Here is a 27,311-nt window from a genome sequence, read left to right on the forward strand (position 1 = left end):
TATAATTTTATTTCTTTTTCCTGTAAAAAAAATTGCTAAATTTGCCGCCCCTCTAAATCTGCCGCCCTAGGCACTGGCCTACTTGGCCTATTGGTAAATCCGCCACTGCCTACAGCAAATATTTCTATGCCGCCTATATGCGCCATTTTCCATGAATATTGCGCAGCTCGGCCGCACGTAGCGTAAAGGTGCGTGCACACTAAGCACGTGCGTGCTAACAACGATGGGACGTGCTCGCTAATGCCCTTGCTGCTGTCTCTTTGTTCAGTGAATATACATGCTGAAATAATAGTAAATCATGTTTAAGCAGCAACAAAAACTAACTTGTCGTAGTTCTGTCTTCTTCAATTGTATGGGTTTCAAGAACTGGGGTCACAAACTTTTTAAATAGATCTTCTATCATGTTATTTAAAGCATTGAGATATATTTCTGGTTGCAATCATTAATTTATATTCAAGCGATCAATATCCAGAAAACAGAAAGCGATAAACCTTAATAAATGTTTTTTCTTTCTTTCTTTCCTTCAAAAGGTAATTTTTTAAAAGTGTGTCTCTCGTGGAAATCAGCCCCGAAACATTGGATCGAATTTTATTAAACTATTCTATCTACATCGCCCTAACTTATGTTGCGACTTTGAATCTGAATAAATTGCATCATAAGAATTTTTGTGCAGTAAGTCCTCCACAAAACGCTAAACTACTTGCTGTCTCAAACTCTTGCTTTAAAAAATCACGTAATATGCAACCACAGGAAGATAGTTCGACGTCATAGACAGAAAACACGTTCATGTTTCCACTATTTTTGCCAAATCCAGTTATTTAAATGCACCGTTCGTCACACGAAGCATAAAGGTGCGTGCACGCTAGCGCCGAACGTGCTCTGCCTTTGTGCTCGCTGCGGTGGACGTGGGCGCTTTGTTCGAACAAACACAGCATTTGCAGCATTTTGAATATTCAGGTTTTCTAGTGACTATTTCCTTAATTACTACTTATTAATTAAGTTAAATGTTGCTGTTGACACTTAGCGTTAATGTCTATCTCCAAATAGCTCAATACTCAATACTCAATCGTTTATTGCATAACCACATTAGCATTCACATTAGGTCTTACAATTTAGGCAGTTATACAATGTGGACCCAGTTAGGGCACAGCCACTTTAGGAAGGAGACAGAACGACTCTTTTTTTAGAATGAGACTGCTCATTCACACGATTTTAATGACAAAATGTGGGCGTGAACTAATTCCGCAAAATGAAATACTAACTAATAATAAAAATACCATAGTTTTTTTTTTATAATTTACATTGTAAAAAAAATATTAAAAATAAGAAGCAAATTGAATAAAGAGAAAATACCAATAAACAGAAATATTAAAATTCTTTAATTCAAAAAATACACCACCTCTGGCTCCTCAACTATCTCATTCTCCGGCCTGACTGGCTTCGCTTGAAAGAAGAATTTCCTCTTCTTCAGCTTGCTCCACTTGCTATTGACAGGAACCTTTGTCTTATCACCATCAGTGTCCTCATCCTTGAAGCTTGTATTACCATTGTCTTTACCGTTGACATTCGGGAAACCACCATTATGATTATTAGCCCCATTATTAAATCCATTATTAATAATGCCATTGCCACCATTATTAAAACCGTTATTATTGGCCCCATTATTAAAACCGTTATTATTGCCACCATTATTAAAACCGTTGTTATTGCCACCATGGTTAAAACCGTTATTATTGGCCCCATTATTAAAACCGTTATTAATACCACCATTATTAAACCCGTTATTAATTCCACCATTATTAAAACCGTTATTAATTCCACCGTTATTAAAGCCGTTATTTCCTTGTTCTCTCATCTTATCCAACTCTTTCTGGCGATTCATCTCCTTGAGTCTATCCAACAACTGCTTAAGAACCGGAAACTTCTCGGCGGCTAACATTTCATCCGGGGACAATTCCGTGCCAAGTCTGAGTTTTCTCTGGATGGTGTCAAAATCGCCTATGCTAGTAGGATCCAAAAACTGAAATTGATTTCCTCCGATATTGTTTCCCCGTCCGTTTCCACCCATGTTATTAAACCCAATATTAGGTCGAAGGCTACGGCCACCATTGTTGATGGGCTCGATCCCAATCGCAGATCCTACAGCGTCAAGTAAGCCAGCATCAGTGCGCCGATAGTTTGCTGGAATTGTTCATTAAATAGATTAATAAATTGTTGAAGTATTATTCTCTGAGGATATTAAATGCTATGCTGACTTAACATTAATTTTGATATTTTTCTTATGTTACAAACATTCAAAATATCTAATTATTACACAGGGTGGCCAGGGTGTTAACGTTCAAAGCTAAAATTTAGATTCCTTACATCAAGGTGTATCTAAATCTCCACCATGTATGTTCTACGATTTTGCTTAGTTTAGGAGATATAGTTAATTTTGTGATTTATCCTTAACTATCACCTATCGTTGGTTTTAATTTTTTTTTCTCACTCTGGAAAACAAACTACAAGAGTGCTCGCCAGAGTGAGAAAATAATTAAAAACCAACCATAGGTGATACTTAAGGTTAAATCACATAATTACCTCTATCTCCTAAACTAAGTAAAATCGTAGAACATACATGGGGGTGATTTAGATACACCTTGATGTAAAAAATCTAAATTTTAGTTTTAAATCTAAATTTTCTGGCCATCCTGTATATTCGAACGTTTTATTAAGCCATACTAAAGGTATTATTCATAAACTACTCTAAAGAACAACAAACAAAACAAACAAATTATTTACTGAAACTTTTTAAAGTATCAAATTAGGTTATGCTAAAGGGTATTACTAGTACCTATATTATTATGTAGCGCATTATGTATTTTTAGAAAACAATATCAGAAAAAGTATATTACACTTACCAAATATAAAGAATAAAAACAGCTCAAAATTGAAACACTTCATTGTTAAACACTGCACACGATCACTGCTTTAGATAATAGACATAATACTACTGAGAAATACAATTCGGATAAACGATTTTGTAATTAAATCACGATAGAAAATCAATTAGTTAATATGTAGCTCTATAGGTAACTGATATTTTTAACTTGCATCAGCGGCTTTATGGTTATTATTTAACTTCTGTGATTAGTTAAATGATTACTTTTTAATAGGGACTTATGTCATTAATGCTGAGCGTTAGATTAAAAAAATAGTTTCAACATTGAGTGCATGGGAGTTTTAAGAAGCAATAAGTGTTTTTATTATCGCTAATCCACCTTGGTTTTCTTCTGAACATTATAACTGGCTGACTTATTGGCACTGCTCAGTTCGACCTGTGTTCTTTCTTCATTTTGTGGTATTAATATAAGTACCTGACCTCGCACATACATTAAAATTTGCTTTGTGATTTCACATTCTAATAACTCTCTCTTCTATATTTCTTCTATTCTTAAAATACTTATGTAAACTTCCTCCAATATGCTACTGTGCGTTCCTTGGATTTGATTACTATTTATCTATTTGGCGTATGACACTACACTAGCCAAGATAAAGTCTCTAGATCCTGACCCTAAATACCAGCAGCTCTATGGCAGATATAACCAGGCTACTGCCACTTCAGCTTACCCTCTTTTAACTAAGATCAACATCAGAGCAAAATGGACGTAACAAATCGCACATTTGATTGACACATTGTAAAATTATAGAGTCAAGGCAAAGGGTTTCATATTAAGTATACATTACATATTCATACCTACACTGCTTACACTACTTGCCTATACGAAGTTCATCTACTAGCACTGCTTATTTTTAAGCCTTAAACCCTATAGCAATCAAAGTTATACAGTTAAACCTGGTGCAACGAATGACTTGACCCACTAAACACCCGTTTAGTACTCGAAGTCCATTCATATCAAATTCAAGCTTCGACAGCTGTTAACTAAACTATTACTTAATAACACTTAACATAGAAATAAGTAACAATAAACCTTTTTCAATTAAAATAAGGTACATCACTGCTTAACTAATAAAACAACCCCGGAAACACCGATACAGTGAAGTAAACCTTTTTATTAAGATTTTAAGGTTTATTTTTAATCATTTAACTAAAGTTGTAGGACTAATGCCCGACGCGTGGCGGTCGCGTGTTCTCACCTGTCCGACAATGTGCCCACCCCTTTAGAATGAAACTGGTGTGTGTAATCCTTTAGATGAATTGTATGGGCATGCAAGTCTAATATGACAGATGGAGTTGAAATATTTTTACGGTTGTCGAATTTTGAGTTTAAAATCAGTTTGTGGGTATTTACCCACGTCGGTAACGGGTCGTAATGTGCTTCAATCATAATACTTACTGAGATAGTTCTACGACTTTAACCTTGCCTATTTTGATTATCGAATCTATTTATTTATTTTAAGGACAACCAACAAAGCATACACTTTATCTAATACATGTATAATGACCTTAATAAATTAAACATTATGGTGTTGCCTTACTTAAAGGCTGCCACGACATGCAAATAAGTGTAATACTAATAGAAGGCATTTTTTTTACACAAATCATGGTTAGAGTCTACAGTTCGTCTGTAAAAGGTAGATAAATATCTGTATGACTTTAGATCTGACACCAGAGTTAGTGACCACAATAATATTATTGTTATCGACACGTACTCGTACGTACACGAGAGAAAACTATAATAACAATTAAAGGTTGAGACTAAGTAATAATAATCCTATTTTCGACTCTACCTGGTCGTTAAGTGCTTTTTACCTCTTCCCATTGATACCAGAACACTGATATTTATGCATAATGTTAAATGGTAAAACTCAGTGCAAAAAAAAAGACGATCAATTAACAGACTCATAAAATTGCATTTCAAAATGTATCATTGTTTTATCTGTCCAATCTAAATCGAATATCTCTACCGAGACCTCATCAAACGATTCAATTCAAAAACTACATGTGTAAATAAAACTCTCCGGCCCATTGTGCGGGGCAATATGCGCATAATCTGTGGAGAGCACTCGACATAATGGAGATGCACGGGTGGCTGCGCTGGTTGCGCGTGCGCAAGGGCTGGCACATCGTTATTTTTGTTTTATTCTTATTTAAAAAATTAATAAAAAAATAAAAAATACTATGTATTAAGATATGAGTCATGACTGTGGGTGTACTAAATGTATGGAATCTAGAAACATCGAAATTTCGTATAGATCCAGTTTATTCTTAATACCGTTCGTGGAGCACTTTCGGGATTAGTAGCCAGTTTTTCGATATCTTGTAGTTTAGAAATAATCGAATGAGATCACTAATTATTGTTTCCACCCTATAAACGTTTATGACCCTTGTAATTTGTTTGGGCTGCATTTTTCAAGACCGTGATATTACACAACTTTTTAATTAAGAGCGTTTACGCGAAGCGCGGCGTTTCAAGAGGCACCATTGGAAATGATTCGCGCGCGGCGTTTTTTAATAGTTTTCAAATGTTCATAGAAAAACAATAACAATGAATTATATATCGTATCAAAGTAAATATTTTAAAGAAGATGTTATTTTATTATATTAACCTATTTTTATGTTGAATTATAGTCCATTCAGCGTAAGATGGTGATTATGACAGTTCTATTTAGTGAGGCGCTCCTTATAAACCTAATCGATATTTTTTAGAATCGAGAATATTTTCTATAGAAATTTAATCGCCTTTATTTGTTTGATTTTTAATCTTGATCAAAATTATATCTATGAATTTGAACTATCTGGAAATGGAATAAACGTGAATATTCTTAGTGGTACAAAATAAATCACAAAGAATTAAATATATGCATTTTATTCAATAAAACATCAAAATAACAATAACAAACAATACGTGGAGAAATCGCATAAAACAAAACCGCCATCAAAGGCAAACGCACACGTACTGACTTAGCTTTGACCTGCCTGAGATAATAATCGTGATTCGATGGTAAGATGACCACCATGCCGATTACTGACTTATTGCGATTGTTTATGTCCCATCCCTATGAGCAAAAGTTCCGACTAACGCAGAAGCAATTCATTTAATATTTTTTCACAATTTTTTCTAAATAATAAACTAATAAATAAATAGAAATTCTTGTTTAGGTTAATTGAGAAAGATTAATAGTGATTGATATTTTGGAAGGATGAAAACACACAAAAGTAATTGATTTTTACAACTCAATATTTTTATTCGTAGAAAGTTAGAATCATAAAACGAAACGTTTTATCTGTCTAAATCACCATCATAAGTTGAATGAACTATAAAGAAGAATAATGGTGTAAAAATCATTTAGATTTTTGGGTATTTCACGTTCTTTGAATTTGTGATTTCTTATTGTAAAATGCTTAAATCTAAGAATTTTCTCAACTAACTATTTGCCTAAGGACCTATGCTATCTATATATATAAAAGAAAGTCGTGTTAGTAGTGGAGTACCACTTATAACTCAAGAACGGCTGAACTGATTTAGCTGAAAATTGTCAGGGAGGTAGTTTAGAGCCAGGAGAAGGACATAGGATACTTTTTATCCCGTTCGAAATAAAAAAAAAGTCTGCTTATTTATTGCCATTAAGGCGGAACAAAGTTCGCCGGGTCAGCTAGTAGGATATAAATGTTTGTTATATCCTTTTCACAGTATATTTATAAAAATTTCAGCTTGTAAACTGACGCTAAAGTGGAAATTTGAAAACCTGTGTGGACTTATCTTGATAGAATTCTTAAATACTATATTAATTGAAATATTTTCTCAACTAACTATTTAGAGGACGAAATTGCCTAATTATGCCTATAACATAACATATTTGTAATGTAACTGGTTAATGATTGTAACGGGTTGAAAAAGTACTGTTTTTGCGCCAAACGGCGTAAACGCTCTTAAATGTAACTTACAATTGCTTCATATTTAGGATTCAGATTGTTATTGCCTACCTACCCCAAAATTAAATACTCATTTTTTTATTGCATTTTTACTTCAATTTTATAAACTTTTCATCTTCCACTGTTCATTTCAATTGGCAACCCTAAGTACGCGGCGCCCGCGCAAGCCGTTAAGCCCATTGCGATTATTCGCGCCACCCCTGCGCGCTCGCACTTGAACAGTGACGAAATGGATTCAAGGGCTTACGGTAAAAATGGTCAAGCTTTAAATAAAAACGAAAATTTACAAGTTTTCTACTAACTACATACGCGCCTTTGGCTCAAATTACTCTTAATTTTGTTTTATTGTTTATATTGCTTTATAATTTTATTGTTTCAGAGTATAATTAAAACATTAGGTAAGGTAACAACAAAAATAAATGCATTTAAAGATATACTTTCGAAATAAAACACAATAAAAGATATTTTTTAACTGACAAACTCTGAGGACACGGTGCATGCTTAAATCATCGTTCTTATTCTTGAAATACTATACAACATTCTGGCGCATTTGTAAAACTATTATGTTTTTTTTAACAAAAAGCGAGTCCTTCCCACTTACTTAAACATCGTACAAAAATACAGTCTATGTAAATACATTTTTAATAAAATATCGCACCTCTAGGTACATAAGAAATCACTCGAGATACCGTCGTGTGGTTATAGAATATTATTTCCGAACCAGTAATCAAAGAGAGATAACAATCAAATGCGGATTTGCGGCATTTGCGCCAGTCCGATTAAGAGCTATAACATATGGACTGGGGTTTGATAGACCCCGGGTGAATAGAAGTGGGGTTCCGAAGACCCCGGGTGCCCAGACGCAGGGTACCTACAGAAGACAGCGGGTGCCGCCGGAGGTGGTCCCATAGTTGAAGGGTCAAAGAATAGTGGGTTTTTGGAAACATTTCGATGACCTTAATTGACTTTAAAATATTTTTTTGATTGGTACTTTGATAGAAGAGCATAGTGGAGCATTTTGCAAAATTAGACAGCAGACTAGAAGATCGGCTGTAGCTTCATTATAAATATTCAGCTTCTTACCATTGGAAAATAAACCAATAGTAGAGTAAACTGAAAACAATAGCATAAGCTAAATCGTGTCCGTTCTTTACTTTTGTCCATCATTCGTGTCGTTTTTGCACAAAAACACTGAACTTGATTCACACCCTCAAATTACAGATATTATTTTGCTATCAAAGATTAAACAAATACTACGTCTTGCTACTTGCATCCCCATTGTAAGTACCCTAGAATCAATTTTCAGGCGTGTTGACAGCTCACCCGACACCTCTCTTCGGCCACAGATGGCGCTTTCATGTCAATCGTCATAATTAGGGGATTACGCCCCTAATGCCTGACTCGCTACACCGCCCCTAGCAAATGTCGCAGTGACTTGTCGCCCCTAGATGGACCGTGGAGATTACGTTTTACTTGAAATCAATTACTGTTGTTGTAATTTGAGATGGCGGGCTAGATAATTTATAGTGGTTGTACAAATAAGTGCAATTTGCACTTACATTCAGAGGCATATCTGATTAATCTTTACAGTTTACGGGGCAGCACTCCTAAAAGTTAAATAGACCAATCCAAATAATATAAAATAAAAAAAACATGGTAATACAACATGATTTAAGTATTCATACTTGACCTCAGAATAAAATCAGAAATAGGTAGGCCTAAGATCTACATAATTCTTCTATCACGAAATGCCTATTGATTCGTTCTTGTATCATAAGGAAAAAATGTTGAATTTGTGTGTAAAAACATGCACAGCTTACCAAAATCAGGGAAATAAACAGGAATCAAATAAAGTTTATAAAAGTTTTCAAGTAGCGCTGAATTCAACGCTACTTTATTTCACAGTAACTACAAACAAACATCAAAATGCACAAGTTATAACGCTCTCCACCTAACATAACATCACAACCGACCAAAAGAGTAAAAGCATCAAAAATCCACTTCTCATAAACGCTACCATTCCCTGCAAACATGAGCTAACCCGCCATCACATATTCTATCTGCGCCGCCATCAACCGTAAAAGCGTGCAAGTCTAAAACACGGCAAACTATGCAAAGCGCTTGAAATCTCCTATCTCTAATGGCTTAATCTCATTTCGGAAAAATGTCAGGTAAAAAGCGTGACCAATATATTCGGTATCAAAGCCTCTAACGTGGGAGAGAGAAAAAAATGCCTTTTAAGCGTTAAAAGGTCCGTTTAACGCGGACGCAAACACTTAGCTCGATGTTAATTAGTAAGTAGCTTGAGCGTTGTCAAAGTCAAAGGGAATACTCGAATGGGACATCCGGCTTTTAAAACCTCCGTAATTCTGGCGGGAGGAGCCAAGTAAAGTGATTATGGCCCGATATGCGAGTTTTTCAGCAAACGACGTCATTTGGCGGTTACACCGAGCGATTGTGATGAACAATTTAACGGTTATTAAATTTTTAACGAGGTCTCGTAAGAATATTTTGCTACTTTTTATATCTTTTCGTAAAATTTTAATACTTTATGCTTCAACGGTATAGGAAAGTGTGATGAGTTGAGTAGGAAACATTATTATTTGTTGTTAACCTGCTGGTTATTACTAATTATATTGATTGTTTGATGCCAAAATGAGAGATAGAGCCATTAAATATTTTTTTAAATAATTATTATTCGCAGAAAAGTCCCAAGAAATACCAAAATAACTTATTTATCAATCTTTCTTTGTAAAATACAATAACTTAAGATAATAAATCTTTCAAACAATAATTCTCTTTCTCTTACTTTTTTACGAATATTTTTTTCTAACCGTTTTCAATAAAATCTTTATTTTCAAGTATAATTCAAAATTTTTTATTACTTACTATCAATTAATAGTCCTTCTAAGAAAATTATACTTCTTTGCCTCTTTTTACGCGCATAACGCATCAAAATCATGAAAACTTCGTCAATAGACGTCTGTTTACACCCCAGATACGGGCACGTGACAAAACAATCGTCCGCCAGCGGCTCCGAGCGGCGCCACCGACAGATGATTAGCTCGTTAACAGCGTTAGTTAGCGCAATTAGAATTAAGCGGGTGAACTTGACCTACGGCAAGGGTCGCTCACACCCGCTATGCAAATAAGAAGCCGGCTTTCTTTGAACGCGAGTGGACCGGGTCCCGCGGCCGTGGCGATCGCAATCGCGCGGTGTAAACGGGCCTTTTAGTTTTGTGGGGCAAGGGTAGTAGAGTTAGTATGTTAGTTTTACGCTTCCACGACTTTTCAGGCAATAATACGCGTGCTCTAGTTTTGAACTTTAATATAACAATATGCTCTTACCAGTTCAGCTTTTTACATTAACTTCAGCAATAAAACCTACACCGATATCGCAGCATAGCAAACGAGATGCAACAATTAAAGAAAACTTGATGTTTTTAATGTAACTTTGAGATATTTAACTTGGCATGTTTTAGTTGATTCTTTTAAATCTCGTTTTGTGATTCATTGGAGATGGAATTAGAGACTAAAGAAACAGATACACTGGTAAATTAGAGAGGATTGTTCTCCTACTGTGGAGAAAATTACCTATGAAGCATATTAGGTTCATTATTATAAGAATATTTTTCTCAACAGCGGAAGGCGCGTTCAAAAAATTAAAACCGGAGCCAGGCGGGAGCAGCACGGGTGCATCAGGAGGTTCTTCCGCGCTGTCACCGTCCCTGGGCCCCCAGCACGCGGGGCACACGCCAACAACAGCCTCGTGCCCCACGCCTGCTCGCCGGAGGCATAGGACGACCTTCACGCAGGTAACTGGAAACCATGAATCAGGGCTAGGATAGATCAGCGCGAGCGCGTCATAAGTTTCGCCCCTGATGCCGTCCTTGGGCCCCTAGCACGCGGGGAACACTCCAACAACAGCCTCGTGCCCCACGCCCGCTCGCCATAGTAACTGGAGACCACCACCAGAGCTAGACGAGAGCTGGCTGGAATAGAGCGGCGCGGGTGCGTCACGAATCTCGTCCCTGGCGCTGGACCTGGCCCCCTAGCATGTAGGGCACACTTCAACAACCGCCTCGTGCCTCACGCCCGCTCGCCGGAGGCATAGGACGACCTTCACGCAGGTAACTATAGACCACGAGACCACGAATGAGGGCTAAGATAGAGCAGCGCGAGCGCGTCATAAGTTTCGTCCCTGATGCCGTCCCTGGGCCTCCAGACCGCGGGGCACACGCCACCAACCGCCAGGCATAGGATGACCTTCACGCAGGTAACTATAGACCACGAGACCACGAATGAGGGCTAAGATAGAGCAGCGCGAGCGCGTCATAAGTTTCGTCCCTGATGCCGTCCCTGGGCCTCCAGACCGCGGGGCACACGCCACCAACCGCCAGGCATAGGATGACCTTCACGCAGGTAACTGGAGCTCACTAACTACGACCACAATTCATGTTCCCTGGCGCCGGCTCTGCCCTCAGCTCGTGGGGCACGCCCGCAATGGCCTCGAACCCCAAACGCGCACGCTAGAAGCACCTTCACGCAGGTAACTGTTGTCACATCACCCTATAGCTGACTCGAATGTCACGAGGAACATGAGTCTTGCAACATGAACCTATAACATACGATTGCGGAGAGCGATCAAGATGTTCTACTAAACAGCACATAAGTTATTACATGGACTCCTATTTTCTTCTGGTTGATTTGGATCGAAAAGGTACACTAAAGGAGACAAATATTTAACATTTAACGAAACCATCGAAAACAAGCTTGCAACTCCAGCATCGCCAGCTAAAACAGGTAAAATCTAACAAATTATATCAATCAACTAGAGTTTTATGAGTGATCCACTTCTGGAGAGAAGACAATGGCTATTTTCTCTATGATCTCATTTTTGGGCCCGCAGTATGGCGAATCTATGCCCAACAGTGGGCAGTCAACTGTGGGGCGCAGACGGCGTAGGATCACAATATCGCAGGTAGTACGTGGGACACTATTTAAGTTGTGAGCCTAACTATGAAAACAAAGTAGTTTATTATTAAAATGGTATTGATTGCGTTTATTGGTATTGTCTTTCATGATTTATGTACTTTTTAATGTGTCCGAAACACTTTTCATAGCATTTTTTCCACTCAGCTTGAGGCACCTCCAAAGCATGGTATTTGACCGCACCGACAGTTGCTTCTGGCTACATAAATGGCTGTTCACGCATTTAATTTTAATATATGGGTACCAAAAGAAGTGCCTAGATTCCAATCAAGAATTTTGTAGCGTTGGACCTGTTTATTTCATATTTTGAGTGTTCAAATAGTCAGTTGTCTGACGAGACGTGTAAAAGCTCACATTTTCGTTACGAATGGCGATTCGACTATGCTGGTCAGTTTCCCTTATTAAACTGAAGACTTTTGGAAAAAAAGTGGCTGTTTACTATTAAGAATTAACCATTCTAAATTTCTCTAGTAACGTTTCTGTCATATAATCGGATATTTCGGAAAAATAGGCGACCGTAAGTTTCAAAGTGTTCCGAGCGCATGGGACTTTTGTTGGAAATGGTTCATCTTAAAACACCTCCATAGTCGATAGCTGTTTATTTTCAGGATCATTATGCATAGATCCTTAATTCGTCAACTGTCACAATTTTAAAAACGGCTTTTAAAGCTTTTTAAACGTATTTATCAAACATTTTCAAGGACTAAACGACTCAAGCGTCCTATTGAGCGTTTGAAAAATTTTGGGACATCCAGCGAGAAAAAAACGTATTAACCATAATATGGTCATACAATATTTTATTACTGCTAGTGGAATTAATGCCTAGGATTATCTCAATCCTACGATACATCACATGACGAGGTTTCTCTTCCATTTTTCTGACAACATCAATGTTTTCCGCCACTATTAGTCATTTTGGACGACTTTCGCAAAGTTCACTGGTGAGCCAATGACATACAATATTATACTTCTTAAACTAGCGTTTTACAATGGTAAAGGACAGATCTTTATCACCAAAAGAGAAATTTAGCTGACCGCTTCAGTTTTGTATTGATTAACCACGTCGAAAGTCATAATAAATCTTCGCGCGAAAATTTCCGCAAGTCAATTCCATGTTTTTGTAGTAAAGATAATTTTCAATTCAATGTTAATAATACAAAACGTGCTCAAATGATAAAAAGTTTTGAATAAGGTTGTAGTCAAAAATGTCAAACTTTTCATTAAAAGTATCAGATGTCGTCTAACAACACGTTATGTTGTCGAGGCTCACAACTTAAATAGTGCCCTAGGTATAAATGAGGTCATTTTCAAGATGAAAAAATACATAGTTACCCAAGAAAATATGTCACTTTGAATGACTTAAGCATCTAGATATGCTAGATATAGAACGTCTGAAGTTACACACATAACTCAATAAGAGTATCGTTTCATATTACATATTACAATATCTAAATATATAAAAGGAGAAACTGACTGACTGACTGACAGATCAACGCACAGCCTAAACGGCTAAACGTAGGCACTTGAAATTTGGAAGGGACGTAGCTTAGGTACCGTAGAGGTGCACTAAGAAAGGAATTCCCGAAATTCCCACGGGAACGGGAATTAGCGGAAAAAACGGGATTCACGCGTACGAAGTCGCGGGCGGTCGCTAGTTGGTAATAAACGGCAGAGTCAAAGCTCTCGCCAATATAAAACACAACCTAAATTATTTAATAGGCCATTGTAGAGCGGTCTTAAAATATAAGCTCTCCATATTTTATTAAGATTTGTTATTAATCGGTAACTTTGTATTGTCGTAGGAACAACTAGCAGAATTAGAGGCGGCGTTCGCGAAGTCCCACTACCCCGACATCTACTGCCGCGAGGAGCTGGCCAGGACCACCAAGCTGAATGAAGCGAGGATACAGGTCAGTGTAGCACCAATGTATACGATTGTCCGATATTCAATGTTGTGTGACGACTTTAAGGCAACCGCCTCTGTGGTCTAGTGGTAAGACCACCTGCTTCAGATGCAGAGGTCCCGGGTTCGATTCCCAGTGAGGGCAGATTTTTCTGTTCGGTTTGGTTGGTGGTAGGGCTTGTTCTAAGTCCGCCTTGCTAGCTACCACCATCTTACCTAAGTCTGTCGCCATAACAACAATGTTAACAGCATTGTTGTGTTCCGACAGTTAGAGTTAAGATAGCCAGTTCCTCCGTGGTTGAGGATTCCGGGTGAAGCTCGCTTCCACCTTCGGCCTGATCATCACTTACCATCTGGTGAGATACAGGCCAAGAGCCGTTGTGGATAAAAAAAGGCCTTTTGAGTAAACACAGCCTCAGGATCGATTATGGTTGCATTTCTAATAGCTCTACATTGAAATTTTCATTTGTTAACACTTTAAACTTGTACATGCAGATGTTAAAAGGATCCAAATGACCACTTTATATACCCACTAAAAATATAATTTACTTGTTTCCCTGACCGAAATACGTTTTCCATAAGAACTGCTAAAAATCAAGATTACGTTATTGTAATTCTTTCGTACCTATCTACATAGTAATACAGACGTAAAGAAAGTCCTTACGCGAACATTACGCTCCCGGCAATAAAATGCCTGTATTATAAGATATTGAAGATGATAGGAAAAATTATAAAAATACAAGCTCAATAACCCATAATCTGATATATTTCTACCGTCATGCATTCGGAGGAATTTGGGGTACAACGGACCACCCGCCGCTACGCTATTACGAATCGAACGAATCACACCCGCGAGCGTGCGTCAGCGAGCGACACGACACAATGCGCGTCGCGGCCTTCGGAATTGTCCAAATATCAGTGATGCGCGAATACTCGCGTAACACAATTTGCAGCGTAGGCCCGAGGCGATTGAATTAAACTGCCATCTGTCGTCCACGGCCGTATGAATACGAAATGCTCGCTGGAACTCGCGAGAGATCTTTATCTCGGTTTTAAAACGCTCAATCCCTCGAGGCTGGCTATTGATTTGTCCCCGGAGCACCTAATTTTGCCTCTAAAATATTCCTTAACATTACTCTACTAAAATTAAACATACACAATTTACCTTCAATGTTAAGCATTCCATTAGAATCTCTGAACCATACCTTTCAGAAAGGTCGCCATTAAAATCCATTTTAAGGAAAATGTCACGTTTTAACAATAAAGATTCTCGCTATTTTATTTTTCGCGCGCACATGCTGGCGATGTTTTATTCATCATCGCTCCATCGTAGACAATTACTCTTTTCTTTCAAGAGCAATGAGTGACAAAGTTCTGCTAAGAAAATGAAAGGTTCCACGAAACGACATTACGGGGACATACATACGTAGCACGGTTAAAAGCTTGTGAAATGCGCGTGGGTGGCGTGTGAGTGTGTGCACGCGCTCCGTGGGAGGCTATTAACGTTTAGGCGACGCTACATAAGAATGTAAACGTTAAAGACGACAGCGTCGGTCCCTCCTTCTAGAGGAAATTTCGATATAAAAATACGAGAGTTGCCGGGCGAGGAGTGGGGCGCGGCCGGGGGTGGGTGGCCCCTGAGGCATTGCAATCCCATCAAATGGATCCGTAACGAAGTTAGCCGCTCATCCTCCCCGCGCGCCCCGACATTGTCTCTGCCCTCAAATGAATTCTACAATTGGAAATAAGAAAATGTTTTGTCGGATCCCCGTGCTTTTTCAGTTTAAAGGCGACCGTTTTCTTCGGATAACTCGACGCGCTCGTTGCAAAATGGTACCTATCGCTTTTGTTGAACAAAACCTTGGAGAGGGATCTTTACTGAATTAAGTTTTATCTCTCTTTAAATTGTTGCTTATGCCGTAAACGGCTTTCATTTAAATATCCACTTTCAGGTTACGTTTGAATATTTTGCAGTAATTGATTTTAGATTAACGTAACAGTAACTGAGTTAGAGCTATTAATTCTTGATCTGCATTAAGACTAAGACTTACGACAGAAATTGCAAAAGTTGTAGTTGGTATTAAATGAAAAGCTGCACATTTTCCCGATCCATCAAATTATTCTCGACAGATTTGGAAAAACTGTTACTGTGTACTCACAAACAACTAAATACTCGTAGATGTAGAAAACAAAGTTTTGTTTTATAAATATTAGTTAATCCCGACACTTTTGAGAGGATGTCTTCGTAGATTTGCCTTTATAAAGTTGAAGTTTTAGACCCAGTTAAGATTTACCCATATATTGTACTATCTAAAATTAATTGATATTCTGAAAAATTAACTATAACATAATACGGCAGATGTTTTATTGGCCTATGTTATTATTGATTTAGACTGATAAATGATTGGTTAATATAGCCCCAGCCTCCTTGCGCAAACGATAACATTGTTTAAAATAATATAACAACTACTCTGTGTAAACATGATGTAAAACATCTCAAGTATGTTTTCAATAAAAAAAAGGAAAATAAACTGCCCGAGCTAAGCACATCTCACTTCCACTGCCTGCGCCCCTCTTGGTGTGGATTCGTATTTAAATGTAGAGTAACGGCATTTTCACGAATCCTTATTCATTTCCACGCTGGCAAGTATACATCGAATCACATTCCTGGACCAGCGCCGATGGGAAATTACTTTTTTCGTAACAACGCCCGCAGCCGGGGCACAGCAAAAAACTAATATCCTCCGAGCGCCGTATGTATGCGTATATTTATAAGTTTAGGGAGGGCTGTTCCTTGCAAACCTCCGACATGCGGTAGTCAGACTTAACAGCCTTTCTTTTAGGGAGGTATGTATCTGTGAAGATAAAATATACGCTTGTGGAACAGCAACCGTATTATATGCTTTAGCATTTTGTTATATACAGGGTGGAAACGTTAAGTGATCTCACTCGATTATTTCTAAACTATACAAGATATTGAAAAACTGGTTACTGATCCTGAAAGTGCTTCATGAGCTCTTTCAAACAGTATCAATAAAAGGTTACAGAATAAACTGGATTTATCTGAAAATTCAATGTTTCCAGCTTCCATACTAAATGTATGCCAGACACACAATATTAGAAGTGTATTTTTTTTATTGAATAATAAACTCTTAAAATAAACTCGTAAATTTTATTCTTCTTTAAAAATATTCATAAAAACATTAGTTTTAGGCTTTACTTGTTATAATATTGTCAAGAGATGAGTATCATGACTGTGGTAGTACTAAATGTATGGAAGAAGGAAACATTTAATTTTTAGATAGATCCCGTTTATTCTGTAACCTAATATTGATACCATTGGATAGAGCTTATGAAGCACTTTTAGAATCAGTAATCAGTTTTACGATATCATGTGTAGTTTTTTTTTTTAAAATAATGTGACTTTACCAAATGTATGGAAGCTGGAAACATTGAATTTTCGGATAGATCCAGTTTATTCTGTAACCTATTATTAATACCATTTGATAGAGCTAATGAAGCACTTTCAGGATCAGTCACTAGTTTTTTGATATCATGTATAGTTTAGAAATAATCGAGTGAGATCACTTATCGTTTCCACCCTGTATAGCAATATAAATCTATGGAATTAATGGTTGACAAACTCTACATAAGTTTGAAATAATAGTAGTACTTAAAAATAGTAACCAATGTCTTTACCAACACTTTAGGGTTATAGCTAAGAGCATAATATCGTTTAAAAGTATCTGATCAATATTTTAATAGATTCTGCAATTTTATAAAATACTTTAGAAAAGTTAAATCGAACATCTTACATCATATTAGACGCAGCAGCTACTAATTTATTTATCTTTACTCGAAAATTAGCTTTCCTCTGTGTAATCCCTTGATTATTTTTGTAAATTCTTAATCAAATTCCTCGTCACACTCTAAGCTTCGGTCATTCTGTATTCAACATCATCCTCAAACCTGTTATTATCTCTGCCAAAAAAAAAACTAGCGCGTTCCCTCCCATATGTGCCTACATTGGCACGCGGTGGGTGTATCGGCTTATTTATACGCAGGGCGGCCCGCCCTCTAATCAGCTGTAATCAGCATATCAAACGGCTCCCTCTGGCGGGGTGATTAGGCACCACCCTATTGTTTTCCGTGATTTTAAAAGCGTGGTGTATTGGGAACGTAATTGGGTTAGTTCTAATCAGATATTGTTGGATTGTGCCTACTTTAGGTTTCAATTTTAATCCTTTAACGAAAGTATTGATAGGTTTTTCAGCAATTTATTCATAAAAGTTCCTGTTGTAGGTATGTACTTAAAAATGTGAAAAATACACACATCTGAAAAAACAACTTTTGTAAATCACACGCTACGTCATATTCACTTGATTTATAAAGCTCGATTTCCTCCTACTTTAACGTTGAACGAGGATATGCGGTACGTCATACATCAATGTATGTAGGTTCAACAATATACGTTCAACAGGAAAAAAAAACAGACGTGTGCGTAAAAAGAGTTCAGGCACAATAAATTAAAGCTTCTAGCAAGTTTTCAATAAAATCCTTCGCTTTATGATAAAGCATTAAAACCTCTAAGTAGAGATTACAACGCTACGTCATATTCACTTGATTTATAAAGCTCGATTTCCTCCTACTTTAACGTTGAACGAGGATATGCGGTACGTCATAAATCAATGTATGTAGGTTCAACAATATACGTTCAACAGGAAAAAAAAACAGACGTGTGCGTAAAAAGAGTTCAGGCACAATAAATTAAAGCTTCTAGCAAGTTTTCAATAAAACCCTTCGCTTTATGATAAAGCATTAAAACCTCTAAGTAGAGATTACAAAGTTAACAATATCAATCTGCAAACAGGTGTGGTTTCAAAACCGGCGAGCCAAATACCGCAAGCAGGAGAAGCAACTACAAAAGGCACTGGCGCCCGCGGTTCTACCGGGCTGTAATGGCATGATGCGAAACATCCAGGGTTACAGGGGTTACCAGCCCTATCCGCATCCCAACACCATCAACCGATACCCACAGGTAAGCTTGGGAAATAATTCTCTTACTTAGGAAAACAAAAAGAATCAAGCGAAATTCGGGTTGTGCAGCCGGGCTGCGGCGACTTGATGCGACATTTAGGGTTACCGGGACTACAACTACTAGAAGTCCTACCCGCTCCCAACACCATGACCAGTATCTACGTAAGTAAGATTCTTAGGAAAAACAATAAATGAAACTTGAAAAAAAAGAACAAACTGTGGTAAAGATTTGAACCTTATTTTAAGGTTTTATTGTCGCAATACAGGACAGGACTTCTAGGAATCATGAATGAAAGATAACTTATTAGTCCTATTACAAACGGAGTATAGAATGCTTCTATGCGCCCAAAAAGCGTAGGTAGAATCGATCATTCCCGTTGCTGGCGGCGCATTCGACCGCAATTCGTCCGCCATTACCGAGCGCTAATCAGCAGCGCTGATTACGCCGTAATGAGATTCGCGGCCGCGCGCTAAATGTTGTAAATACCAGCCGAAACATTATCGACAGGTTTTAATAGTGGATCATTCAAAATACCGCAGTATTTATCTTTGATGAAGATATAATATCATGGACAAAAGATATGGTTGGTTTTAACTTAGCAAATTATGATAGGGAATTAAATGGGTTATTCAGACTTGAAGAGCTACATACAAACTGGAACTGATAGTAAACCCTTACAGTTTTTGGTTGTGTAATGCTAACATCTCCATGAAACAATATAATGGTAAGAGTTTATGAGACTTTCCGAAAGAAAATATAAGTAATTTTATTTTCGGCACCATTTTGCCTATTCCATGCCATTCCAGTCACATACTGACTTTAGCTCATAGGTAGGTACCCCATACCCCATTGGCTGTAACTTCCACCAAATCTTATCGAACGCGTCTTATGATCACACTTTAATTTCTGCCTGGATTCCGTCGCAACAAAATTTAAAATTTGGTTTTTCGCTGTTTTATGGCGTTAACTGCATTCTCGGTACCAAAGGCGAAGGGCGAGCGCGAATAAAACATGACCACCAGCTGCCGGCGAGCATAACGTGATTGCACACCGCGCTATTACGGAGTGTTAATGTGCAACCTCGTTAAGCGATTAAATATATTAATAATGATTACCGATTCAGCCGGTAAAGTACCACAGACCAGCGGAAAGATGTGTGAGTAAAAAGCGACATTTTAATGTGACGCGGCTGTGATACACAGCACCTAATATCTACTGGTACCTCTATCATGGGAGGTGACTTTTCGATGGTAGGTGATATTAATTACCATAATCGCTTTTTGCATATTATTTTGTTCACCGGCAATACCCACATAAGAAGGCTTTACTAACCAAAACCTTTGCTATGAAACTTCGATTATGTATATCCTGAAAACAGTACCTACCTACAAAAGTAGTGTAATCTAGCTCTGTAACAATAATTAAATTATTTTAGCCAGTCCCGCCTCAGTTATCAGCTTTGTCACAGTCCTAACTCAAGGTCCAGTTATCGTCTAGATCACCTAGTTGTAAGAAGTAACCACAGATCACAGAAAGTAAAGGGAGATGTGACAAGGGGGCGGGGCCGGTGTCACAGCAACATGCCCAAAAACAGAACACATTGCTCGTAACAGCAATGATGATAGCAGCGACGTCATAATATAAACAGTTTACATTGCTTGCGTAGTACCTACTAAAGATTATTCGAACGTTGAGTACTGACACCGCAGTGGGTAATGAGCACATCAGCATTTGTTACAACAAGCTGTATGGCTAAACTTGTGATTTTGTCCTACAGCACCACGGCAGCTACGAGGAACTGCAGAAGGACATCTTCTCGCTGTCGCAGATGGGCGGCGGCTCGTACCCCATGCCACAGGGCTTTTCCATGGGCCACGGCGCCAACATGAGCGCCGTCGGCATGCGGCAGGACACCATGAGTGAGTACTGATTAATTACTTACTATAGACTTAGAGTTCAATAACTAGGGACTGAAATTCCTGCCTGCTGATGTCATCCCCGCACTATATTACATGAACATTTTCCAGAAAAGTAGGTAGGTAAGGTATCCGAACAAAACAGGTATGAATAATAGGTACGAATGATCCGGGCCTTTTTATTTGTTTACTTTTTAAGTACACAAATGTACTCTTGACTGTATCAGGTGAGAAAATAAATAACCTACAAGATTATACGAGTTTTTCGGTGCAAATACATAAGTTATGTGACTATCTTTGTTAAATTATGTAACTTGTTGAAATTATGATGATAACAATAATCTAAAATGTAACTAGATCAAACAAGCAAGCAAGTAATTTGAAGGAGTATTCGCGTTCATTTTATGAAACATATTTTACACATTTACGTGAAACTCTATTTGACTTGCAAAATAAATATTTACTTTAATATTCGCAATTTGTTTTACATTAGCGTATAAAAACAAAAACATAATTTTGTTCGTGTACAAGTAAATCCCAACTAGTCCCAACTATATAATATTATAAATGCGAAAGTAACTCTGTCTGTCTGTCTGTCTGTCTGTCTGTTACGCTTTCCCGCTTAAACCTCGCAACCGATTTTGATGAAATTTGGCATAGAGATAGTTTGAGTCCCGGGAAAGAACATAGGATAGTTTTTATCCCGGTTTTTGAAACAGGGACGCGCGCGATAAAGTTTTTCTGTGACAGACAAAATTCCACGCGGGCGAAGCCGCGGGCGGAAAGCTAGTAATTAATAAAAACTTCCAAAAGCGCTCATAAAGGACTGCCGATGCTTAAAATTTGTATTACTAAAATAAATTAACGCGACATGAATATTTTATAAACTGCACGTTGACAAGAACTAAAATGTAAGTTTGATACAAAAAGCAGTAGCGGCAAGCTCGGCCGGCGAGGCAGCTTTCATCAAGTTTCTATTAGGTGCGTCAAGACAATTATAAAGTTGCCGGGAGCGGATGATCGTTTTTATACAAATACCCCATAGGATAATGAGAAAACTTGCTCTGTCGCGGCTAAGGCCCGCAAGATGATATTGAAAAGAGAAAAAGTTAATAAGGACTGTTTCACGCTGGTCTTTAGTTTAAATAAGAAAGAAGGAAAAATTTTCATTGATAACATCTAGATATTTTATTTAAGGATATTTTATCCATTTATAAAGGGGTTTTGCGATGTTTCTATGGTATTTGTTCCCTTTGGTTAGAACATTGCAGTGGCTATGCCAGTTTGAGCCATTTATGGCCTATGGTAGCTCATGAGTCAGCCACTAGGTTATTAGTAATTTCAGTTACACTCACGCAAAAGAAAAAGTGTTTTAGAAACGTTAACTTAGATAAAATAGAATAACTTATTATTACATAGACCAAAAACCATTAGTTATGGACCACTATGTAAACCTAATCAATCCTGAATTTCTGAATGCGGCTGGTGTCTGGCTCCAGTGATCGATTGTGGACAGAACCAAAGCTAGTTAGGTACGTTCGCGCAACTATCGATTACACGAATACAAACAGCGACATAGTCGACGCTCCACTAGTCACGTTGTACGTAATATCGATAGAGCTGACGACAATGCTGTAAGTTTTGTGGACGCTCTACATTTAGGCGTATATTTAAAAGATGCATAATAGTTTACAGTACATGGATTGCTCTCTTTTCAGTAAGAAAATGTTTTATTTAATTCATCAATCTCCAAGCGGTCGCGTAATATAACCGCATAACATTTGATTATCTATTGTGTCTCGATTAGCGGGGATAGAAGAGTTAAATGAACTAAATGAATTACAATTTCAAATTAGAATTAAAATAATTAGTTATAGACATTACTTTCTTGTGTTTTAAACAAACAGTTTGAAATAAATAACCCTTGAGTAATAAATAACCCTGAATATAGTCATGATGACAACTTTATTGATCAAATCGACCTAATTACCTGCACGTAATCAGTATGTAAGCGACGCTACTAAATAATTACCAAGTCGGTAAGTTCCTAACTCCACGCACGCCGGAGATAACCAATCTGAGACATGTTAATATTAACCGCCTGTCAGGAACTTGGCTATGTGAATATTATTATGAAGTCTTAAGGTACGAACTCGCAAACTAGTCATAACATAGTTTAGAATGTAAAATGCTTATTATTTTCTATAAGCGAGACAGATAAATATGTATAAGATTACATAAAAATACTTATTGTATTTGTAAATACTTCAAAGAAACTTGATAGAAGCTATACAGATGTTATAAATGTATCCTAAAAGCTTTCGGCATCACACATAACAAATGAAATATGAAATCAGAAAGCCACAAAATCTATTAACCACGAGAGTAACAAACCCAATCGAATAAACGTCACTTTTACTCACATTACCGAACGCGTATTTCGCTAAAAATCCAAGGCGACGAACCGTGTAAGGCCGCCGGCGCAAGATTCCTGCGTCGCAAAAAACGAGCGAGCCCGAGGCATCGTACCGTAGATATTCTAATAAGAAAATTTCCACTACATTTACTTTGGCAGCGGCCTCGCGGCGTCTCGGCAAATATCTTATTTCCTCTGGCGAGATTGCATCTTGAGAAAACGCAGGGTCGATTCGGTACCTCACTATTCGCTTCCCTACCCCCTGGCTATACTATGTACCGCTACATAGGCGGGCGGGGACACACGCTACGGGGCTACGGAGCTACGCGGCTACGGGGGCGTCGCTGCTACAAGCGTTACGAATTTTCGTAGCTTTATTAGCGGGTTGTAACTCAATTATCTTCTGAGCTATGAATAAATAAATATTCTTGATTACTTTTAATGGTTCTGGTTGTCTTGAATGTAAACATTTATTATTCAACTACATATTCCTATTTACCCGAAAGCCTTTCTTGACAAAATAATAAGTAACGATGGGCGAGGTAAATAAAATTATCTAAAAGAAGCCGACTTTTTTTACCTTTGACTTTCATTAAGTTGTAATATACATTCTTTACTTCAGGCTATAAGAGCCTAGAGTTTCTACACGAGATTTTCAAAAAGGCTTACCTATTGTTGAGAGTTACAGATTATTATTTTTTATCTTAACTTTAAGGCGATTAGAGTCCTCAATGACCTTGAGCGTTTGACCTTCACGCTTCGCACAACACCCGCGCACCCCGCACGAAAACTCCGATTTGACACCGATCAAAAATACACGGGCATAGGTAGGTACAGAATAGAAGCTCTTTCTTCATACATTACTGCCTATTATTTTAAACTTGAATTGATGAACCTTGATTTCGATGTCATTCAACCCAGGCGCAAGTGATCGCCCGAAATGTTCTAAACTAGCGCACCGTATAGTAAGGTATTTATATTTAACAAAAATTACAAATCCATGAACATTTTGTATGGGATAATATTTTTTATTTTATTTTATTTAGCTTACAATGTATGTTGTGTGTAAAGTATGTTTGTTCGGGTGGAATTTTGCAAGCTGAATTAGTTAGACCCATTTCCTGACGACAACCGATTGAGTTAAAATTTCGGATTAGATAATAGCGTCCAAGCATGCCTTAATTCAATCGTATCGTCTGACTGAACGTACTCTATGAACAACTCTGACATAAAATATATTGTCAAACAAAGGCTGGGTTGCACCATCTTATTTTAAATTTGACAAAAGTCAAATATCTGTCAAACTCCATACAAAAAAACACCGGTTATCGCCAAAGCTACGGTCAAAGTTAGGTCACGTCAGGTGGTGCAACTCAGCCAAAGAAAAAAATCATTTTGATCGCTAATGTCAGTTTGCAGCGAGTAACACAACCTCCCCGTCTGAAGGCCAGCGGCCGACTGCCGCCCGCACCCCGCGAAGGCCCCCTCAACAGCAAAACGTTCGGAATTTATCAAAAGTAAAATTTATGAATGAAAGTAATGTTCGATTGAAAAACGCAACGTGTCATTTAAAGATTAAAGAATTCTTAATCTATTCGTGCAAAAATCTTTAAAATTAACATAGCCGTTTGGGAGGAGTAGGGAATTGAAGTAAAAAATCGATGTCCCGTATTTATTTTTTTAATCCACAACAAAGAGACGTAGGAAAAATTCAAACGTGTCAAATGTAGTCCTTGAACTGTTGTATAACATATATTTTTTTCAACTATTTCTGTCCAGCAGTAAAAGAGGAGTAGGCTTTACAAAATGACCATTTTACGCGGATTGAGGACACTAATCGCCTTAATATCCTTTTTTCATCGCCATTGACAGTCAGAACTTATTTTTTTTATTATTATTATTTTAGCGTACTTGTGTGACCAATAAAGAAGCGACACAAAACTTTCTGTGATCTGTGATCAGAAGGCAAGACGAATTTGCGTGAAACGTTCAGGAACACCTTCCCGAATTTTGCTGAGCTAGCTCCTTCCCCGTTCCCAAAATTCACGGCAATTGCACACGACCCTGCACAACCTAGCACGGGTTCTACATAAACCAATCTCCTTCACAATCAACAACGTGCAGATATGGGACAAATGTGAGCTTAGTGGCTATAGCAATAACAACTAAACTACGTTTGACTGGTTAATATACTCGTACATATTTTCCATTGTTAATACTGCTGTTTTTCATGAAATTGTTTATTCAGGGCACTTATGATCGTGCTTCTGTTACGAATGGGTTCACCACAATAATCAAGTGGCGACGGGGTTCGAACCCGCGTTACTCGGATCTCGAGCCAGCCAGTCCGACACCTTCACCGTTCGGTTATTGTAACCAAATTATACTTAGGCCCAGAACACACGGTGAAACGCAATTGCTAGGAAACTGCAACTTCTAGTTTTCAGATGCAACTCAAAAGTAACTAGGAGTTGCAGTTTCGTTGCAATTGCGTTTCACCTAGTGTTCTGTGCCTTAGGGTTATAATTAGAACTCGGTTCAATGCAACTTTTTTCCCGCAGGCATGAGCGCAGAGGACGAGTGGTACAACAAGTCGCTATCCGCACTACGGATGAACAGCGGGCACCACGCCAACCTGGCGGCCGCGCCCATGCTGCAGTACCAGACCTAATCGCTGCTGCACGGCGCCGACTACTCGCCGGCGCCGGCGCACGACTACGCGCCGCCGTAGTCGTCTGCGGAACACTTTACGGCGCCCTAGTTGGTTGCGGAACACTTTACGGCGCCCTGGTTGGTTGCAGAACAATGTATGGCGCCCTAGTCGTCTGCGGAACAATGTATGGCGCCCTAGTTGGTTGCGGAACACTTTACGGCGCCCTAGTTGGTTGCGGAACACTTTACGGCGCCCTAGTTGGTTGCGGAACACTTTACGGCGCCTTAGTTGGTTGCGGAACATTTTACGGCGCCCTAGTTGGTTGCGGAACACTTTACGGCGCCCTAGTTGGTTGCAGAACTATGTATGGCGCCCTAGTCGTCTGCGGAACACTTTACGGCGCCCTAGTTGGATGCAGAACAATGTATGGCACCCTAGTCGTTTGCGGAACAATGTATGACGCCCTAGTCGTCTGCGGAACACTTTACGGCGCCCTAGTTGGTTGCAGAACAATGTATGGCGCCCTAGTCGTTTGCGGAACAAATTATGGCGCCCTAGTTGGTTGCAGAACAATGTATGGCGCCCTAGTCGTCTGCGGAATACTTTAAGGCGCCTTAGTTGGTTGCAGAACAATATATGGCGCCCAAGTCATCTGCGGAACAATGTATGGCGCCCTAGTTGGTTGCAGAACAATGTATGGCGCCCTAGTTGGTTGCAGAACAATGTATGGCGCCCTAGTCGTTTGCGGAACAATGTATGACGCCCTAGTTGGTTGCAGAACAATGTATGGCGCGCTAGTCGTATGCGGAACACTTTACGGCGCCCTAGCTGGTTGCAGAACACTTTATGTGGCCCTAGTCACATGCAGAACAATGGATGGCGCCCTTGTTATCTGCGGAACAGTTTATGGCGCCCTTGTCGTCTGCAGAACACTTTACGGCGCCCTGGTCGTCTGCATAACAATGTATGGTACCCTAGTCATCTGCGGGACACTTTACGGCACCCTAGTTGTTTGCAGAATACTTTACAGCACTCTAGCCGTCATAAAAAATTACATCGTCTGCAAAATATTTGCGCTGCCCTACACATTTGAAGATGACTCATCCCAACTATCGATCGTTAAATGTAAATCACATCGGGATTAAATTAGTAAATTCAGTCATCCGTTGCTGAACGCGCTCTAGAACATTGCACGTTTGATATTTTCTAACATGATACACATATCGAAGTATACATACAGTCATAAAAGTCAGTTTGTATATCTCAATAATGAACAGACAACTTATGACAACATTTTACTTTTATGTCTATTCAACAAAGAATACATAACCTTCACGGACAACAAATCGCATAAGATTGGCACACGATTTTGCCCTAGTATTCAGTTTACGACTATGCGCCGCCCTAGTGGTCTACAGACGACTACGTACCGCCCTAGTGATCATAAGCCGACTAGACTTTGCCCTATTGATCTGCAGACAACTACACGTCATGTTAGTCTCTTGCGAATCTATTT

General features: G+C 38.5%; 2 protein-coding genes across 2 annotated transcripts; one reads left to right on the forward strand and one right to left on the reverse strand.

Moving 5' to 3' along the window:
• Positions 1-1,366: 1,366 nt before the first annotated feature.
• On the reverse strand, positions 1,367-3,000 carry LOC114351471 (trihydrophobin-like). Its single transcript, XM_028302713.1, has 2 exons — positions 2,901-3,000; positions 1,367-2,181 (listed from the first exon to the last, which is right to left on the reverse strand). Exons 1-2 carry the CDS (start codon positions 2,941-2,943, stop codon positions 1,379-1,381), a joined length of 846 nt encoding a protein of 281 aa, XP_028158514.1. The 5' UTR covers positions 2,944-3,000; the 3' UTR covers positions 1,367-1,378.
• Positions 3,001-9,041: 6,041 nt separating this feature from the next.
• LOC114351461 (homeobox protein prophet of Pit-1) lies at positions 9,042-25,813 on the forward strand. Its single transcript, XM_028302700.1, has 7 exons — positions 9,042-9,048; positions 10,520-10,692; positions 11,787-11,858; positions 13,672-13,779; positions 18,643-18,810; positions 20,588-20,729; positions 25,704-25,813. The coding sequence occupies exons 1-7, from the start codon at positions 9,042-9,044 to the stop codon at positions 25,811-25,813; spliced, it is 780 nt and encodes a 259-aa protein (XP_028158501.1).
• The last annotated feature ends 1,498 nt before the right edge of the window (positions 25,814-27,311 follow it).

This window comes from Ostrinia furnacalis, unplaced genomic scaffold (genome assembly GCF_004193835.3).
Source record: "Ostrinia furnacalis isolate ACB-3 unplaced genomic scaffold, ASM419383v2 OfSCF1145, whole genome shotgun sequence".
Classification (NCBI taxonomy): domain Eukaryota; kingdom Metazoa; phylum Arthropoda; class Insecta; order Lepidoptera; family Crambidae; genus Ostrinia; species Ostrinia furnacalis.

Coding starts and splice junctions, on each gene's coding strand:
- LOC114351471 (XM_028302713.1), bottom strand. CDS start 2,943: ATGAAGTGTTTCAATTTTGAGCTGTTTTTATTCTTTATATTTG. Junction 2,182..2,900: donor GTTTTTATTCTTTATATTTG/GTAAGTGTAATA, acceptor GAACAATTCCAG/CAAACTATCGGCGCACTGAT.
- LOC114351461 (XM_028302700.1), top strand. Junction 11,859..13,671: donor GTAGGATCACAATATCGCAG/GTAGTACGTGGG, acceptor GTATTGTCGTAG/GAACAACTAGCAGAATTAGA. Junction 18,811..20,587: donor CCATCAACCGATACCCACAG/GTAAGCTTGGGA, acceptor TTTGTCCTACAG/CACCACGGCAGCTACGAGGA.